The sequence below is a fragment of the Aethalodelphis obliquidens genome, unplaced genomic scaffold (genome assembly GCF_003676395.1).
Source record: "Aethalodelphis obliquidens isolate GAN/ISIS:26980383/991018 unplaced genomic scaffold, ASM367639v1 scaffold55, whole genome shotgun sequence".
NCBI lineage: Eukaryota > Metazoa > Chordata > Mammalia > Artiodactyla > Delphinidae > Aethalodelphis > Aethalodelphis obliquidens.
Genome location: NW_020837999.1, coordinates 1,658,268 through 1,679,244, shown reverse-complemented (window position 1 = coordinate 1,679,244; position 20,977 = coordinate 1,658,268). Strand labels below are relative to the sequence as shown.

General features: G+C 36.5%; 1 protein-coding gene across 1 annotated transcript in view; it reads left to right on the top strand.

The window, feature by feature from the left end:
* The window catches only part of TDRD5 (tudor domain containing 5), a 91,136-nt gene that overhangs the window by 30,392 nt on the left and 39,767 nt on the right, over positions 1–20,977 (top strand). The window contains exons 5-7 of the mRNA XM_027086177.1: positions 1,720–1,776; positions 17,412–17,565; positions 19,533–19,741. Coding sequence (XP_026941978.1) covers positions 1,720–1,776; positions 17,412–17,565; positions 19,533–19,741 — 420 coding nt within the window. The remainder of the gene's footprint in view (positions 1–1,719; positions 1,777–17,411; positions 17,566–19,532; positions 19,742–20,977) is intronic.

Here is a 20,977-nt window from a genome sequence, read left to right as displayed (position 1 = left end):
TTTATATTTTTCTGAAGCTTGAATTAGAATTTTTAATAAGATACAATATCTGGAAAGGTCTAGGAAAACACAAAGCTTTTTGTACCTTATTGGGATAGAACAAGTCCACTTCTAGGAATTTATCCTAAAAATATTTGCACAAGTATGCAAAATGCAAGTATGAAGATAATTGTTGCAATATTTGTGATGATGAGAAATAGGAAATAGCCATAAATAATTAAATAAACAAATTTTATTATATTGACTATTTGAAGAACCTGTAGCTAATGATACTGAAAGCCCAGCCTCTGTACTCCTGTGTCAAATTGAATCTCGGAGACATAGAGTTTTGGGTGAAGTAGAAAAGAATAGCTTTATTGCTTTGCCAGGCAAAGGGGGACACAGCAGGCTCGTGCCTTGAAAACTATGTGTCCCAACCCAGGGGAGTTTGGTGAGGAGTTTTATGGCAACAGTTCAAGGGTGGAGTTGCTGATAAGATTAGGGTGTGTGCAGGGGCTGCATTCCTTTAATCTCGTCTCAGGTAATCTTGATGAGTTTTTCTGGTTCCTTTAGTGTGGCCTCAGGTGGTCTTCTCTGGTATGAAGAATGCTGACATCTTCCATTTGTTATGTTTTAATTCTATGAAGAGCTTAAAGACATTGTTACGTATATCCTTTGAGGCAGAACCAGGACCCTGTTCCAAGGCTGTACTGTTTTTTCTTGGCTGTTTCTCCCTTGACTCTGCATCCCTTCCCTTCCTGGATTAGCAGCTGTTCATATCTGCCCTTTGGAACTCATTAAGGTCATGGAGGCTGGAGTCTGTTCCCTACAAGCAGCGGGGGACATGGAAAGGCTTCTGTGCCCAGGAGCCCAACAGGGTCCTGCTCAGTTTCACTAGGAAACATGTTGATCTATATTTACTGATATGGAAAGAAGTCTGTGATATGATACTAAAAAGCTGGAGAAGTAATGACCTTATTTTCATATTCAGTAAAGGTATTTTTATGTGCATATGGACAACAATGGCTACTATCTTTGCTTAACTATGTTTTCCAGCATTTTCTATAGTGTGCATTGCATTTCTTTTCTGCCATTTAGAATGCTTGAAATTATGCCATAGAATATTTATTTTATGTGAGCTAAAGCTAATTATGTTAGCTGAGCTAAAGAACTGTCTAGGAATTTCTGGGGAGTTGTGGCATTGCAGTATTATGCAAGAATGATTTCTCAACTCTGGAAATGTTGGAATTCACTGCCTTTTTTGGTTGTTATAACTTTTTTTAAAACTGGAAACTGGGACTTCCCTGGTGGTCCAGTGGTTAAGACTTCGCGCTCCCAGTGCAGGGGGCTTAAGTTCAGTCCCTGGTCAGAGAACTAGATCCTGCATGCCACAACTAAAAGCCCACATGCCACAACTAAAAGATCCCACATGCCACATCTAAAGATCCCTCATGACTCAACAAAAAGATCCTGCATGCCACAACTAAAGATCCCTCATGCCGCATCGAAGATCCCGCATGCCACAACTAAGACCCGGTGCAGCCAAATAAATAAATATTAAAAAAAAAAACCTGGAAACTGATTTTTAAAACAATACTGTGACTTAAATTCATTCACTCAATAATAATGTTATTTTTGCCTTGTTACTTTTTAAATTTATACTTTTCTTATTTTGATATTTTGTCACCCAGGATTCCAGTGGTGTCTATTTATATTGTATTTCAATTTTCTATTTATTAGGTTGTATCCAAGTTTCCAGAGGGTTTACTTATTTCTAAACTTCTTGGAGAGTTTGAGGTGAGTGTTTTCTTTTTCACCAGCCATGTTTTTTTATGGCTTGCTTATGATTGATAAAAATTTTGTTGCTATTCCTTGGATCCTCCAAGTCTATGCTCTAGAACTTAAACATCTTGCTTTGCATTTTGGTGGCCTCTTCTTTACTAAAAGAGTTAAGAATCTGATTCTTAATAAATACTTCATTATGCATAGGAAGAATATTTTTACCACTATTATTATATTATTAGAATAAAAGTTATTTTTCATGCCTGATAATACTAAGTGTCAGTGGGGATATGGAGAAACAGAATAACTCATACACTGCTTGTGGGACAAAACCCCTTTGGAGAGCATTTTGGCAATATCACTTTACTTGAGGATGTGCACCCCTGATGGTTCAGGAGTTCTATTAATACTTCTACAGATACACTTTAGAGAAACTCTTAAACATGTGCACATGCAGACATACATGTGACACGCACATTGCAGCATAGTAAAAAACTGGAAACAAATTAAATGGCTATCAGTAGGAGAATGGATAAATAAGTTGAGATTGACACTTATACAATGGAGTAATATGTAGCAGATAAAATAAATGAACTAGATTTCATCCATGCAACATGAATCATTTTTGGAACAATTATGTTTTAGTGAAAAAAAATCACATTGCAGAATGATAATTCAGATACTGCCATCTACCCAATTTTTAAAAATGTTTGGGCGTGCCAGTCTCTATTTGGAATGCCTTTCTTATAGCAGTTCATTTGTTTTCACAACAGAGTGAGGCACAGAAAGGTAACTTGCCTAAGGGTCAGGTAGCCAATAATGGGTGGAGCCAGGATTTGAAACCCTGGCAGTCTGGCTTCACTATCCTAACTCTTAACTACTATGTCATGAACACTGTCACATATTTGTACATATGAACACGGATGTTGTGAGATACTACATAGCATACTGGTTAAGATACATCACCTCTATGTGCTATTTCATAGATGATATGTAAAGTCAGAATAATATTACCTACTTTATAGAGTTTTGTCAAGTTTAAATGGCTTAAAATAAAGTAATTAGAACAGTGCCTGCCACATAGTAATTGTTCAATAACTGTTAAAACTCATAGTAGAATAAAAAAAAGAAAACTTAGAAAAGATGCATATCATCCCTCAGTGATGGAGAAAACTTAATTTCACATTGTGAATTTAAATGAATCTTTTAGAGCCAAAAAGTTTATTTCAAATAGGCCCATGAGAGAAAGCTAAAACAAAGAGTCTTGATGTGTTTTGGATTAACAAGTCAAGTCACTTATCTAAAAATGAAATTACAGAATAAAGTGTAGGGACTTCCCTGGTGGCTCAGTGGTTAAGAATCTGCCTGCCAATTCAGGGGACATGGGTTTGAGCCCCGGGCCGGGAAGATCCCACATGCGTCGGAGCAACTAAGCCCACGCGCCACAGCTACTGAGCCTGTGCTCTAGAGCTCGCGAGCCACAACTACTGAGCCTGTGTGCCACAACTACTGAAGCCTCTGCGCCTAGAGCCCATGCAGTGCAACAAGAGAAGCCACCACAATGAGAAGGCCGCATACCGCAACGAAGAGTAGCCCCCACTCGCCACAACTAGAGAAAGCCCACACGTAGCAATGAAGACCCAACACGGCCAAAAATAAATAAAAAGAATAAAGTGTAAAATAGAGTAATAAAGTAATAGAATATGACTTAATTGTCACAAAATTTATGGGTAAAAATAAACTTCCTATGCTAGATTCACAACTCAAAGTGAATAGTTTTCTACAACTAACATTTTAGCAAAAGTAGCTTCCTGTAATAAAAATTCATGGAGTTAAGATTAAAAGTCAACAATCTTGGAGAAATTAAAATAAACCTTTTTTTTAAAATAGGATTTGTTTTTATATTGGAGTATAGTTGATTAACAATGTTGTGTTAGTTTCCAGTGTACAGCAATGTGATTCAGTTATACATATACATGTATCTGTTCTTTTTCAAATTCTTTTCCCATTTAGGTTTTTACAGAATATTGAGCAGAGTTCCTTGTGCTATACAGTAGGTCCTTGTTGGTTATCTGTTTTAAGTGTAGCAGTGTGTACATGTCAATCCCAAACTCCCAATCTATCCTTCCCCCACCCCACCTTCCCCCTTGCTAACCATAAGTTCATTCTCTAAGTCTGTGAATCAACAAAGCTTTTAATGTTACAGGGAAGCTCTTTGCCCTTCTTAGTAAAAAGACTTTGGCAGAAATTCAACGTTATTATTAGAAATATATAATAATTATAGATTTAATTTAACCTTTATTCTAACTTGTAGTAACACTTACTAACCCTTTATTTATCCAACATGTTATAAAAGCTACCTGTGTGATTTGTCCTCTTGAAATACCTGGGCACCCGCCTGCCATTCTTTCAAGATCCTTTGTTAAATTGCTAATTGAAGGGAAGATAGTGCAGTGGCAGCATAGTTTTTGGATCTTCCTGAAGTGCCACGTAACAACAGTCAGAGAAACTAGATAGCAAAACAAAAAATCCACAGACAATATTTATAACAAAATTGGGTAATATGTCTCCCATGAAGAATTGCTGGAGAGTAAGCAGCAGCAGCCACAAGAGCCTCATAATATCAACGTCTGTGCCAGGAGAAAACAGGGAAGCAAGAGAGCCAATGTCTGATGGACCTAGGGACAAAAGAATTGCAAAATAGCCATCAGGTATTCACTAGAATGTACAGCAAGCCATTTTGAAAACAGCAGCTGAAACTGGATGATAATTTGACTTATCTAATAGCAGAGAATGTTTCATGGTAAGAGTTGAATAGGGCTGGAGCATCATAGCTCCTGTGAATTCTTGAAACTGACCAGCCAGAGCTCCCTTACAGACACTAATGAAAAATTGAGCAGGATACGGACAGTAGAAAAAGAGAAGTCTTAGATGTAAGTAGTATTAAGGGAAAAGAGCCAGGAAATTTCAAAATTAACCTACTGATTTTTTGTTTGTTTGTTTGTTTGTTTGTGGTACACGGGCCTCTCACTGCTGTGGCCTCTCCGGTTGCGGAGCACAGGCTCCGGACGCGCAGGCTCAGCGGCCATGGCTCACGGGCCCAGCCGCTCTGCGGCTTGTGGGATCCTCCCGGACCGAGGCACGACCCATTTCCCCTGCATTGGCAGGCGGACTCTCAACCGCTGCGCCACCAGGGAAGCCCCCTACTGTATTTTTAAACAGTATATGAAAACAATGGAAGGAGGAGCTCTGTGAAGCAGAAAGCAATCCAGAATGATGTCCTGTAAGTCAGGAAAATGAATTTCACAATTCCGTGAATTTCAACAGAAGAGGATCAGGGTCAAATTGCATCATTGTCTTAAGAAAAAAAGAGAATAAGGAGCGAATAACGTATCTACTGACAATAAAAGCATGTCAGAAAGACATGTCCCTAATAAAGATCAAAACTGAAACCTACTTTTTCAAAAAAATATATTAGGAAAGTGATACAAAACATGAAAGAACAACATAAATCTGAATTACACGAATTTGGAAATAAGGTGAACAGTACTCAGGGAAGAATTATAAATAAAAGGAAAAATCATTTCAGAAATGAAGATTAAACTTCAAAGATTACAAGAGCAAAAAATATAACAGCTAATGCCCTAAGAAAAACGGTAGGTAAAAACGAGGAGCATTTTGAAAGTCAAAATAAATGAGGGAGGCACTGGGGATCTAGGCGTAAAAGGCTGTGTCACTAAGGTTTTTGAAATCTGGTGAGAAACCCAGGCATGCCAATAAATTAAGGTAATATTATGTCTGAGTAGCCTATTTTGGAACAGTCGTGAAGATAATTATTATAAGTTCTGGACAAAATACGCAAAATCACTCTCTGAAGGTACTAGAAATTGTCCAAAAGCAGGCAGAAACTGGAAAGGAGTCAGCGCCTGGAGGAGGGAATGGCACCTTTTTGTTTGCCTGGACTTTGGCCTGATGGCAGGCCCCATACATTGTTTGGAATTGGAGATTGGATAGAAATCAGAAGTTTTACCGGCTTCTGATTTGGAGCTACATAAGCAGCTGAAAAATGAGGGGAGAAATCATAGGATGGAGAGAGCTACAGAGAGGGAGCATCAAATTCTGCACATAAATTCTGCTCAAATCTCTGACTGTTGAACTACACATGCCTGGGGCAGACTCAAAGCAGCCTAGTAAGGCTAAAAGAACTGAATCTATTTCAGCTGTTGCCCACCACAGGGAGTCAGAACTTAAGATTAGTCAAGTTAACTCCCAGCTAAAACTAAGTGAAAAGCAGTACTCTTAGAAGACCTGTAAAAGATTCCACAGTCTCTACAGCTTACCTATTGTGATGTCCAGGATACAAACCAAAATTACTGGATAGATTAAGAAACAAGAACCCACGTTTTTGTTGTGACCCTTGGTGAAGAGAAAATGTGACCCTTGGTGAAGAGAAAAATAATGGAAACGGATCCTGAGATGATGCAGATGTTGAAGTTAGCAAAAAGGTTTTAAAGAATTCTTAAAACCACATTAAAAAGAGTGTAAAGCAATATATGTTCACACTAAATGAACAGATAAGAAACCTCAGTGGAGAAAAAGAAATTATAAAGTCAAATGATTTTCTAGAGTTGAAAATAAAATATCTGAAGTAAATTCACTGCAGTGTCTTAAGAACAAATTGGAAATGGCAGAAGAAAGCATCGGTGAACCCCAGAACAGATTGGTAGAAATGATCCAATCTGAAGAACAGAGAGAGAAAATAAATGAAAAAAAATTTTTTAAAAGCAGAATCTGGGAGTTCCCTGGTGGTATAGTGGTTAGGATTCGGTGCTTTCACTGCCGTGGCCCAGGTTCAGTCCCTGGTTGGGGAACTGAGAGGTACTGTGAGCCGTGTGGCGTGGCCAAAAAAAAAAAAAAAAACAGAGTCTGAGAGACCTGTGGGACGACACCAAGTGGCCTGACATATGTGTAATTGTGATGAGAGAAAGATGGTAAGGAGAAAAAATGAAAAGAGAAAAAATTCTTGAGAAAATAATGGTTGAAAATTTTGTAAATTTTATGAAAGAGTTTACAGATTTAAGAAGCCCAGAGGCTGATTCATTTTGTTGTGAAGCTGAAACTAACATACCATTGTAAAGCAATTATACTCCAATAAAGATGTTAAAAAAAAAAAAAAAGAAGCCCAGAAAAGCCCACAAAATGAATACAAAGAAAATCTTACACAGGCACATTGTAGTCAAACTGCAGAAAACTCAAAGTAATTAGAAAATCATTCAACTAAAGAAAAATGACACATTGCCATAGAGGGGAACAATGTTAAATATGATGGCTGACCTCTCATTAGGAACAGTAAAGGCTAGAAGACAGTGGAATGACATCTTTAAAGTTTTCAAAAAAACCCCACTCTGCCCAGTTTTTTATTTCCAGTAGTATAGTATCTTGGTAGTATCTTTCAAGAACTTTGAAGAATGAAGGTAAAGTAGAGGTATTTTCAGATAATCAAAAATGGGTAATTAATTGTAAGCAGCCCTGCATTATAGGAAATTCTAAAGAATATTCTTCAGGCTGAAGGAAATGATGCCAGATTGTATTTGAATCTATAGGAAGGATTGAAGAGCACAGGAAATGGTAAATGTGTGGGTATATATCAAAGACTTTTCAAAAAATCAATTAAGTATATGACTGTTTAAAACAAAAATTATAACACTGTATAATTGGGTTTGTAACATGTAGACGTAATATTTGTGAAAACCATAGCATAATGAGTGGAGGGGCAGTACATGGAACTATAGTTTGCAAGGTTCTTGTGTTTTATGTGAAGTAGTACAGTAAGACTGAAAAGTTAAGGATGTATAGAACAATAAATAATGCAGAGTTAGCTATAAAGCCAATAGATAAATTAAAATGGAATTGTATAAAAATAGTAAAAAAAAATAGTAAACTCAAAGGAAGATGGGGTTTACTGTTCAGCTGTTTTGCTTGAAGGACAACAAAGGAACAGAGTTTGAGAGAAACAAAATACAAATGGGATTAGCAGAAATTAAATAGCAAAAATGTTAGCTGTATAGGAGAAAATACTTGCAAACAATGTGAACAACAAGAGGTCAGTTTCCAAAATATACAAACAGCTCATACAGCTTATTATAAAAAAAACAAACAACCCAATCAAAAAATGGGCAGCAAACCTAAATAGACATTTCTCCAAAGAAGACATACAGAGGGCCAACAGACACATGAAAAGATGCTCAACATTGCTAATTATTAGAGAAATGCAAATGCAATAAGGGATCACCTCACACCAGTCAGAATGGCAATCATCAAAAAGTCTACAAATAATAAATGCTGGAGAGGGTGTGGAGAAAAGGTAACATTCCTGCACTGTTGGTGGGAATGTATATTGGTGCAGCCACTATTGAGAAACAGTATGGAGGTTCCTTAAAAAACGAAAAATGGAGCTACCATATGACCCAGCAATCCCACTCCTGGGCATATATCTAGAGAAAATCATAATTCAAAAAGATAGATGCACCCCAGTGTTCATTGTAGTGCTGTTTACGATAGCCAAGACATGGAAGCAACCTAAGTGTCCATCAACAGATGAATAAAAAAGATGTGGTATGTATATACAATGGAATATTACTCAGCCATAAAAAAGAATGAAATAATGCCATTTGCAGTAACATGGTTGGACCTGGAGGTTATCATACCAAGTGAAGTAAGTCAGAGAAAGACAAATATCGTATGATAACACTTATATGTGGAATCTAAAGAATGATACAAATGAACTTATTTACAAATCAGAAACAGACTCACAGACATAGATTATATAGGTTACCAAAGGGGAAAGGGAGGGAGGGATAAATTAGGGGGTTGGGATTAACAGACACACACTAATATATATAAAATAGGTAAACAACAAGGACCTACTGTATAGCACAGGAAACTATATTCAATATCTTGTAATAACCTATAAGGAAAAGAATCTGAAAAATATATATGTGTATAAACAATCATTTTGCTGTACACCTGAAACTAGCACAACATTGTAAACCAACTATACTTCAATTTAAAAAATGGTACCTGTAAGTCCAATTATATTAATAATTTCACAAATGTAGTGGAGTATATATTACAATTAATGAAGTTATGAGATGGAACTAAATGCTGTCCACATGAAATACATTGTTAGTAAAAAGATACAGATTGGTTGAAAGTAAAAGATGAAAAAGATATATCATACATAACAGTAAGCATAAAAGAATCAAAGTGACTAAAAAAAATCAGGTAAAGTCAGAATTCTAGGCAAAGTGTATTATCAGAGATACAGGGACATTTCATAAGGATAAATGGTTAATTAGGAAGACACAACAGTCAAATGTGTATTCACCTAATAATGCTTTAAGATAAATGATCTAAAAGTTGACAGAATTAATTATGAGTTAACTCCACAATTATAGGGGTTTTCTCTTTCTGGCATTTAATAAAATAGTCAAAAAAAAAAAGAATAAGGACATAGAAAATCTGAACCACACTCTCTACCATCATGATCTGTTTGACTTTTATAGAACACTGTACCCAACAACTGCAGAATACACATTCTGTTCAGGTACACATGGAACATTCGCCAAGATGGACCATGTAGTTGGCCATGGAATAAGTCTCAACAAATTTCAAAATACTGAAATCTTACAGAGTATGTTCTTTAAGATGGAATTAAATTACAAATCAATACAATGAATTACCTAAGAATTAACCCTCCAGATAATTTGGAAATTAAACAGTTCTCTTCTAAATAACTTATTTTTTAAAATTGAAGTATAGTTGATTTACAATGTTGTGTTAGTGTCTGGTGTACAGCAAAGTCATTCAGTTATACATATATATGTGTACTTTTTCATACTCTTTTGCATTATGGTTTATTACAGGATATTGAATGTAGCTAAATAACTTATTAAAGACAGAATCACAAGGGAAATTTGAAAATACTTCCAATTGAAAATGAAAATATAACATGTCAAAAATTGTGAGATGCAGCTAAAACAGTGCTCAAAGAGAAATTTATAGCTCTAAAATGCCTAAATTAGAAGAAAAGAAAGGTATAAAATCATCATTGACCTGAAGGTCTACCTTAAGAAGTCTAGAAAAGGGAGGAGCGAAGTAAAGTCAAAATAGTAGGAGAAAAGAAATAAGAAAATCAAGAATAGACATTAATAAAATAGCAACAATTAACAAAGCCAAATATTGATTCTTTGTAAGATCACCAAAATTGATAAACCATTAACTAGTTAAATTAGAAAAAAAGAGAGGACACAAACACCAATATCAGGAAAGAGATTATATCATTATAAATTCTACAGATACTGAAAGGACAATAAGGAAATATTATGAACAACTGTACCTATCATTTGACAACTTAGATGGAATGGACAAATTCCTCAAAAGACACAAATTACCCAACTGAGGCAAGATGAAATAGAAAATCTGAATATCCCTGTAAGTATCAAGAAATGGATTTTTGTTATTTAAAAAAACAAAAGAAAGAAAAACACCTCTCCACAAAAGAAGGGAGAAGGAGAAAAAACTGCAGGCCCATATGGTTTTATTGGTGAATTCTGTCAAACTTTTAAGGAGGAAATTATATTAATCATACATTGTTTCTTTCATAAAATAGAATGAATTGGGGAGTATTTTCTATGAATACATTATCCTGCTACCAAAACTTGACATAGACATTACAAAAAAACCCAATTAGATCATGTTTATCATAACATAGCATAAAAAATATTACAAAATAATAGTAAATTGGATCCAGCAATATGTGAACAAGAGGGTATTTTCCCCCAGCAATACAAGGTTGGAGTAACATTTCAAAAGGAATTAACATAATTCACCATGTTAACAGAATAAGGAAGAAAACCATATGATCATTTTAGTAGATGCAGAAAAAGAATTACCAAAATTTAATACCCATTTGTAATCAAAACTCTCAGAAAAATAGGAATAGAATAGAACTTCCTCAACCTGGTAAAGGATAGCTATGAAAAACCTATGCTTGTCATACTTAATAGTAAGACACTGGACACTTTCCCCCTAAAATCAGGGCTACCATGTCCATTCGCATGGCTTTAATTCAGTGTTTTACTGGAGGTCCTAGACAGTGTAATAAAATAAGAAAAAAATAGCCACAAAAACTTGAAGTAGTGACACTGTCATTATTTGTAGAAAACATGATTGTCTACATAGAATGTACTAAGGAATCCATGAAAAGCTATTAGAACTAATAAGTGAATTTATTAAGGCCAAAGTTAAGAATATAAAAAAGTTGTATATTAATTATATAGATTAATAATAAAAATAATATATAGATTAATATAATATAGATTAATATAAAAATCTGTTATATTTCCATATGGAGGCAGCAAACAATTAGAAAATGAAATTTTTAAAATTCTATTTACAATAGTGTGAAATTACTTGAAAATAAGTCTAACAAAGAAACATAAGACATCTGTACTGAAAAATACTAACATTGCTGAGAGAAATTAAAGAAGACTAAATGGAGAGCTGTAACACTCATGGGTAAGAAGCTTAGTATTGTTATTAATCTATAGATTCAGTATTGTCCCCATCATAATTCTTGTAGGCTATTTGTAAATACTGGCAAATCCATAAGTTTGTCATATATGAGAGTACATAAGGAGTTCAGTTCTTATGCACTCAAGTGATTTTTGATGGAGATGCCAAAGGAATTCAGTGGGGACAAGAAAATCTTTTCAACAAATGATGCTGGAACAACTACTTATGTGGGGAAAAAAAAGAATCTCAACCCCAACCTCACACCATGTACAAAAATTAGAGATATATCATAGACATAAATGGGAAAAATTCAAAATTAAAGCTTCTAGAAGAAAACTTTATTTACAATCTGGGGATATTTAAGAGTTTCTTAGAACATAGAAAGCAATAATCATTTAAAAGAAAATTGATAATGAGACTTTATCAAAATTTTACTATTTAGGAGACTCCATTTAAAAATTAAAAGGCAGACCACAGACTGGGAAGAAATATATACAATCATACATTTGAAAAAGGACTCATATCCAGAATATATAGAGAACCTTCTATATCTCCATTACAGAAAGCCAAACAGCTCCATTAAAAAAAGATTTGAACAGACACTTCACAAATGTAGATGTATGAGTGATTAATAAACACAAATGCTAGTAAACTCATACGTTTTTGGTTCAAGTATAAAATGGTACTACTTTGGAAAATGTTCTGACAGTTTGTTATAAAATAAATGTATATTTACTCTTTGATCCAGAATTATACTCTTTGATCCAGAATTATTTATTCAAGAGAAATCAAAGCCTCTGTTCCCCCAAAAGACTTGTATAGTAATATTTGTAACAGCTTTATGCTTAATAGCCACAACTGGAGACAACTCTATTATTTATTAGTCCGAAAATGAATAAAGAAATTGTGGTATATTCTTTTTTTTTTTTTTTTTTTTGGCGGTACGCAGGCCTCTCACTGTTGTGGCCTCTCCCGTTGCGGAGCACAGGCTCCGGACGCACAGGCCCAGCGGCCATGGCTCACGGGCCCAGCCGCTCCGCGGCATGTGGGATCTTCCCGGACTGGGGCACGAACCCGTGTCCCCTGCATCGGCAGGCAGACTCTTAACCACTGCGCCACCAGGGAAGCCCTGTGGTATATTCTTACAATGAAGTACTATTCAGCATTAAGAGTAAATCAACTACTGATAGATGAACCAACATGGATGAATTTGAGAAACGCTTGCTGCTGAACAGAAGAGTACACAGTGTAGGATACGTTCTATTTGAGTTGCTAGGATAGTCAAAGCTAATTTATGGTGGAAAAAGAGAGTTGGTTTTCTCTGGGAAAGAAAGAACTTGCTGAGTGATGAAAATGTTTTATATCTTAAATGTGAGTTTGCGGCACACAGTGTGCATTTATCAAAGCTAATTGACTGATAAACTTAAGTTTTATACATTTCAGTGTATGCAAATTTTATGTTTAAAAACTAACAGATATTGAACTCAGTTAATTACGTGCATACTGACATATTTTGGGGTAAAGGGTACTGATGTCTGCAGCTCGTGTTAAAATGCATAAAAAAGGTAAGATGGTTTGGTAGGTGATGGCTATATAGATGATAAAGGAAATATAGCAGAATACTAATAATTATATAATCTAGGTGGTGGATGTTCACTGTCCGAGTCTTTCACCTTTTCCTGTGTTTAAAAATTTTCATAAGAAAATACTAGGAAAAAATGAACAGGAAAGATTGAAGCGAAAGTAACAGGCATTGAAAACAGGCAGAGAAGAGCCAACGTATGAAATAAAACCAATGATGGAACAGAACAAATGTTGAAAACTACAATTTGAGTGAACTTTACTGAAATGGAAGACTTGAAATTATATATTGAGAGAACATGCTGCATACCTGAGAATATCAACCCAGAATGACAAACCCCAAATTATTGGACTTAAAGAAAAAAATAATCCTTTGAACAAATGAACCAGTGACTTAAAAAAATAATCCTTTGAACAAATGAACAAGTGACTTATAAAGGAGACAAAATTAGGTTATAGAACATTTTCAGTGTTTTTTCTTTGCGGTACGCGGGCCTCTCACTGTTGTGGCCTCTCCCGTTGCGGAGCACAGGCTCCGGATGCGCAGGCTCAGCGGCCATAGCTCACGGGCCCAGCCGCTCCGCGGCATGCGGGATCCTCCCGGACCGGGGCACGAACTCGTGCCCCCAGCATCGGTAGGCGGACTCTCAACCACTGCGCCAGCAGGGAAGCCCCCTTCAGTGTTCTTCTAGACATTCTCATGTTTAGAAGAAAAGGGATTTTAAAAAATAACATATTTTAAACACTCAAGGAGAAAAACTGTGAGCCAAGGATTTTATGGCTAGCAAAATTGACTTTCAACTATACAGAACTAGACAAGCTATTGCCGCCATGCAAGAATTGAAGAACCATTGTTCCCATGAGACCTCAAGGAGTCTACTGAAGAATGAACTTCAGGTAACCAAAATCACTTGAGGGACAGCAACAAAAGAACTGAACATGAGCACCACTTATAAAACTAAGACCAAATGAGGGTTAGAAAGAAGAGAATATAGTATATAATGGCTATATAGTCTGACAATATAAAGGACAGTTACACAGAACGGTAGAAAGAGAAGGGGTGAGCATAGGAAAAAAATGTAAACTGCTTTTATTAATTATACTGGTGATGGTAATGTGAGTACTGTTTTTCTGAGACTATTGAGTAATGTGATATAGAGCAGCAGTCCCCAACCTTTTTGGCACCAAGGACCAGTTTTGTAGAAGACAGTTTTTCCACAGATCGGGGGTGGGCATGGTTCAGGCGGTAATGCGATCAGTGGGGAGCAGCAGATGAAGCTTCGCTGGCTCGCCGGCCGCTAACCTCCTGCTGTGCGGCCCTGTTCCTAACAGGCCGCAGACCAGTACCAGTATGCCACCCAGGGGTTGGGCACCCCTGATATAGAGCATATTAACAATTATGGGAGGGCTTCCCTGGTGGCGCAGTGGTTGAGAGTCCTCCTGCCGATGCAGGCGACATGGGTTCGTGCCCCGGTCCGGGAAGATCCCACATGCCGCAGAGCGGCTAGGCCCGTGAGCCGTGGCTGCTGAGCCTGCGTGTCCGGAGCCTGTGCTCCGCAACGGGAGAGGCCACAACAGTGAGAGGCCCGTGAACCGCAAAAAATAAAAAAATAATAATAATTATTATTATTATGGGATATATGGGAGTAATTATGAGATAATTTTAATTGTATGTACAAGGATTTCTAATTGCATAAATTGAACCTGGAACATCTTACCATTCCAGACCAGCAAGGACTATTAAAGACTAGGTTCACATTAGAAGGGCTTAGGAATCCATGTGAAGTGTTATTTCAGGTTTCAATAAGGATAATAATTGCAGTGGTTTGAAGCCCATCAAATATGTTTAATTCTATGAGTTCATATGATATTAAAAACTAATTGGTGGGCTTCCCTGGTGGCTCAGTGGTTAAGAATCCACCTGCCAATGCAGGGGACATGGGTTCGACCCCTGGTCCGGGAAGATCCCACATGCTGTGGAGCAACTAAGCCTGTGCACCACAACTACTGAGCCTGCGCTCTAGAGCCTGCGAGCCACAACTACTGAGCCCATGTGCTGCAACTGCTGGGCCCACACGCCTAGAGCCCGTGCTCCGCAACAAGAGAAGCCACGGCAATGAGAAGCCCGCGCACCGCAACAAAGAGTAGCCCCTGCTAAATAAATAAATTAATTAAAAAAAAACAACTAATTGGTTATCATGGAAGATGATAGAGAACCAATTCATTACCTTAGAAAATGGTAAATAAAGAGAAAGAGCCAGTCACTTACCTCACTTTCCTGAATGAACTAGTAGGACTGGTTAACCAAATAGCAGATGAGGGGAGCATATCTCTATAAAATATTCCAACTAAATAACAAAAAAGAATTTATAGAATTAGAATATCACTATGTTAAGCCTCTCAATAAAATAGTAGATCAGGCATCGACCAGTAATGGCTCCTAACAACACCAAGAAAAAAAAAAAAAGACAACCAGACATTATATGTGCCTCTTTTTAGAACATGGCATCACCAATAGTCTTGTCATAGGGGTCGAGCATGAGTCTGATCAAGCCGCTGGGTCCAGCTGCCAATTTGCAGAAAATAAAGTGTTTGCACTATGAGTGTATCATCTACAAAATCTACTCCATGAGGAAATGAAGGCATTTCATTTGAAGGCATAAATATATTTGAAGGCATTTGAAGACATATATTTGAAGGCATATATTTGAAGGCATAAATATATTTGAAGGCATAAATATAAACTCTAAGGAAAAAATAAAACAACCAGAATGGATTGGAGATGGAAGAGAAGTAAGAGAGTGGGAGTAGAAATACACACCAATTACTTTCTTGCTTACGGTTGGGAGTATATAAAGAAGATAGCATAACAGAGGACCTAGGGCAGTGTATCTGACATATCAATGGATGGACCAAACTAACTTACTAAAAGAAACTGCTTCTGAGATAAGATTACTCAACTGTGTTTCATATAAGGATTTGGAATTACCTCCGTATTAATTCATAAAAAATACAACAGGTGTAATCTATTATGTTGAAGCATGATGCATGTTCAAGTTTTGACAGTTTCTGGAAAGTTTCACAAGAATCTGCTGGTGATGGTTTGCATAAGAAACTAGTAGTAATGGTTACCTCCAAGGAGGTGACTCCTGGTCAACTGAGGGATGGGAGTGGGCTGGAGACTAAGTTTTTGCTGTGTACCTTTTCAAAACTTCTGAATATCACTTATTCAAAAAATTGATAACTTACATTAAAAAGAATCCTTCCCAACCTAGTCATGTGTTCAGCTGAATTGCACATTCATAGTACTGGGCACTTACCGAGAAGGTAAAGAAGCCATTAGACTGATGAACATAAAAAGAAAAGAAGCCATAATGTGTAATGTACAAGGAAGTAAGTAGAAGTACCAAATCTAACTCACCACCACCCTTCTTCTGTCCTCTACGAGTTCTTTCTCTCTTGGGCTATCTGTGATTGGCTATAGATGTGATACTAATCACCCTTTAAACCGTGACTTGACTGATGCTGGGCCCCAGTTTTACAAGTGTCCTGGGAGAAGTCAATAAAGAGTTGAGTTGGGTCTCAGAACATTACTACACCAACAAGAAGTATGCACTGCAGAAATCCCACCCTTTGTCAAGGGTCAATCCTTTAGAACTGTTTGCCCTCTGTGTTCCTGTTGGTCTTCCCCAAGGTGATTAAGTCAGAGCAGGGATTTATTTCCTACTAACACCTAGTCAAGAGGAAGAGAGCAAGAACTACGGTTAGCTCTACTGCTTTACCTTGGTTATGGAGACAAAAGTTTAAGAATTCAGACATTTTAATGGGACGTCTTTATTAACAAGGGCAAACTTACCAATTCACTGTGCAGTTTAAACCAAACATACTTGTTATCTATCTTATATATATTCTCTTCTATCTGTATTTGGTATAGTTCTTCTTTTCCAAGGCGAGAAAATCAGACAGTTATAGGAAATACATAGACACCTGCCTATTTATCCCAACTTCCAGGGTGAAATAATAAACAAAAATTTTAAGGAAATGTTTAAAAATAGTATTTTATTGCATGTGGAAAGTGGTAGTGAATACTCTTTCTCTGAAAATAGAGAAATATCAAGTTTTATGATTTTTGTATTTTGTGTGTTCCCCTCTTTTTTTTTTTTTCCCCCTCTTTTTTAAAAAAGACTTTTTGCTTTATAATCAGACATTGTATAAAATGAGAGGTAAAAATGTCCCTTAATTTTCTTTTCAATTTAACATATGCTGTAAAAGGAACTTGAAGTTGGCCTAGAAGTTTATGGTGAGGGATTATAGGTCTCTTGGTTTGTATTATACTTGCATGGAAGCAAGGGTTTGTTGTAATGCCTGAGTTAACTCACCCTTACAAATTTAGTTTGGCTAAGTCCAAATTAAAGCATTGTCCATGGGCATCTGTATATGTTATATTCTTGTTTTGTTTTTTTTTTTGGTTTTTGGTTTTGCTTTGGTGACAGGTAATTTTTAAAGAGCAACTTTCACCCAAAAATCTGGGCTTCTTAAATGTGACCGAGCTTGTTGGAGCTCTTAGTGACATTCTCCATGTTGAGTTCAGGGAAGGAGAACAAGACTTGCTGGTGTTTGATGCTGATATGAAGCCTCTACCACCTGGTGAGTTGAATTACAATATGATGCAAACCTGATTTTTAATTGTCTCTGTAAGAACAAGGAAAAAGAAAGCACTGGTTATGTAAATAGGCGTTATTGTAACCACATCAACCAAACAGATCACACATTAGCCTTGAAAATGTTTTGTATATAATGACCTCCTTTCTGGTGATATATGTTGCAATGAGGTTACTGTATTAAAATCTGAGTTTTTTAAGTTTACTTTCTTCATTGTCCAGATTTTTTAATAATTCTGAAGAAATAAATGTTCGGAAATGGTGTTCTGAGGGGGAAGCTCTAGATAGTTCAGTGGTTCTTAACTCCTTTTAGAAATATATGGAGGTTCTTAGAAATATATGGACGTTCAGAATAAATGGGTGTGCACTGAGACTCAGCAGTTGTAATTTAAAGAAAACAACATTTTATTTTGAGATAATTTTAGGTTTATAGAAAAGTTGCAAAGATAGTACAGAGTTCTCATATGCCCTTCATCCAGTTTCCCCCTAATTTTAACATCTTACATTACCATGATATGTTTATCAAAACTAAGAAATTAACATTGGTACACTGCTATTTACTAAACTCCAGAGTCTATTCCGATTTTATCAGTTTTGTTCTGTTTCTGGATCTACTCCAGGATATCACATTGCATTTAGGGCACTTGACTTTTGTTTTTGTTTGGCTTAGTGGTTTTTTTCTTTTGAAATTTTTATTGAGGTTATTGTAGGTTCACTTGCAGTTATTAAGAACGAACACAGAGAGATCCCATATACTCTTTCCTCAGTTCCGATAATGGTAATGTCTTGCCATCTATAGTACAGTATGATACTTATATTTTGATAAGTTTCTACAAGTGGCTAAAGTGGACAGCTGTGTTTTTTTTTACAAAATGTAAATGTATCTTTGTTGATTTTTCTGATTAAAATAACTTACATTCATTCTAAAAAATTCAGATAGCACAGATGAGTAAAAAGTTGAAAGTGAATATTTCTCTACATTTTACTCCCACCAAAAATGCCATTAGAATTTTTATATAGCCTTCCAGACTTTTTAAAATGTATATGTGAGCCTAGCTGCACTTAGAAAAAAATTACAAAAGCAGTATTTGCTTGTTTAAACAATTCCAGCAATGCAGAGGTAGTAACTAGTAGTGATAGTTTTAGTGTTTTTTTTCTGGACCTCTTCTCTATAATTATTTATCATATGTATAATTTTCTTCCACAAAACAGTATTGTATAAACATTATATAAGTCCTTGCTTTTTATACTTCATAGAGGTAATTTTCTATAACAGCATATACAAGTTTATTTCTTCCTTTTTGACTACATGTAATTATTTTATGTAACTGTATTATAGTTTATTTAACCAGTCTCCTGTCAATGGACATGTAGAGAGTATCCATTTTTTTATCATTATAAAAAATACAGTGATAAATATTCTTGCACCTACATCTTTGTACAGTTACTAGTTTATTTCTTTAGGAGCCACTATGGTTTTATGTCTATCTGGGGTCTGTTTTAATGTGTCAGCCTCCTATAATCATCATACACGTGTAAATTTGTATGATTGTATGGTCAAAATATGTGATTGGTTTGGGAATTCCCTAAAAATTAAGGCATTGTATTATGGACTATTAAGTAGTCACATACGTTGTACATTAAGCAACAAATGAATGTTCACAGCTAAAGCTGAACAAGAAATAAATTGAAATCAGGATGTTGTAAAATAAAACCTTTCACCAAAGTTAAAAAAACCCTATCAGACTTGCCCCCCCCCCAACATAAATAACGTAAGATTTGTTCCCATCTGGAACTTCTGTTACATCTCTCCATACTGAAAGGTCTGCAAAGACAGGTTCATATCTCTCATCTCTCATTATCTGCCCAGTGCCTGGCACGTAGAATGTGCTTATTAACAGTTTCCAAATTATTTTAATAGATATACATAGGCTCCTCTATTGGTCATTTCAGATGGAGCTGTGTCATCAGTCAGAAATTCATGTTTAGTTCAATCAGATAAGAAAATAGAAGCCAAAGCTTGTGTGTCCAGTCCCCCTAGAAATTCACTGTCTACTACTGTTATCAAGGAGACTACACAGGATTGCCCTTCAGAAAACCACAAAGAGCCAGAAGAGAAGATTTGCAAGAAGCCTAATCTGGTGGTAAAGCCTTTACAGCTGGTGAGTAAGGTTTGATGGCTTTGTGCCCTGGAGATTCAGCATTATGGGAAGTAACTGAATGAATGTTTCTTTAGACAAAAATTCTGTTTGAGAAAGGTCTTATTTCTAGATGTATGATTTCTTAGGCTAGACCAGAACTTTGGTCTGAAGTCACCTTATGCAGCATTTATTCTGGTTTTCAGCCTTTTGTATAACTAGCTTTCCTTGAGTCTCATTTCAGGTTTTTCAGTTGTCTTCGAAGATTTAACAGTTGTTTCAGGATAACATTGCTGATTCTCTGTCCATGTGTTTCAGTAGGCTTCACAACCCTCCAGGACTTTTGAGGGAAGAATTGAGGAGCTCTGTTGTAGCTGGATGCCTCAGCACTGCTGCAGGTTGCCCCTGCACCTGGCCTCAGTTAGAGGGTGCTTTTATTGTTTTTCTCCTTTATTATACCTCCACACACACTTCTCACTTTTTGTATTCTCATCTCCTGTTACTTATTTTGTAGTTACTAAGGAATTAATTGCTTACTCTTCTTGCCTTCTGCACTTTACACCTGGCTTCTTTCATGGAAGGAAAACATTTTGTTTTGAGAGCCTGTTATATTTTCTAGAGGACAGTAGAAAGGCCTGAAGGAAAATAATATACTTGAGAATGAGAGTGTTTGAGAAACCGTATTTTTGATTGGAAGACTAGTCTGAAATTTAATCCATTCTTTTTTTAAAATAAATTTATTTATTTTTGGCTGTGTTGGGTCTTCGTCACTGCGTGCGGGCTTTCTCTAGTTGCGGCGAGTGGGGGCCACTTTTCGTTGCAGTGCGCGGGCTTCTCCTTGCAGTGGCTTTTCTTGTTGCGGAGCACGGGCTCTAGGCACGCGGGCTTCAGTAGTTGTGGCACCGTGGGCTCAGTAGTTGTGACTCACAGGCTCTAGAGCGCAGGTTCAGTATTAAGCCTTAAAAGTATAAGTACTTAAAAATTTTGAGTATTAGTTGTGGCACAAGGGCTTAGTTGCTCCATGGCATGTTAGATCTTCCCAGACCAGGGCTCGAACCCGTGTCCCCTGCAATGGCAGGCAAATTCTTAACCACTGTGCCACCAGGGAAGCCCTGAAATTTAATCCATTCTTTAAAGTTGCCTTTGTTGGTAGAACTGGGTAGGATGAGACTCTTAGTTCAGCCTAAGTATTTGAAGTACGATGTTTTCAATTTTATATATGGCAGTTGTGTGACACACTTTTCACTCTTTACCTAATAT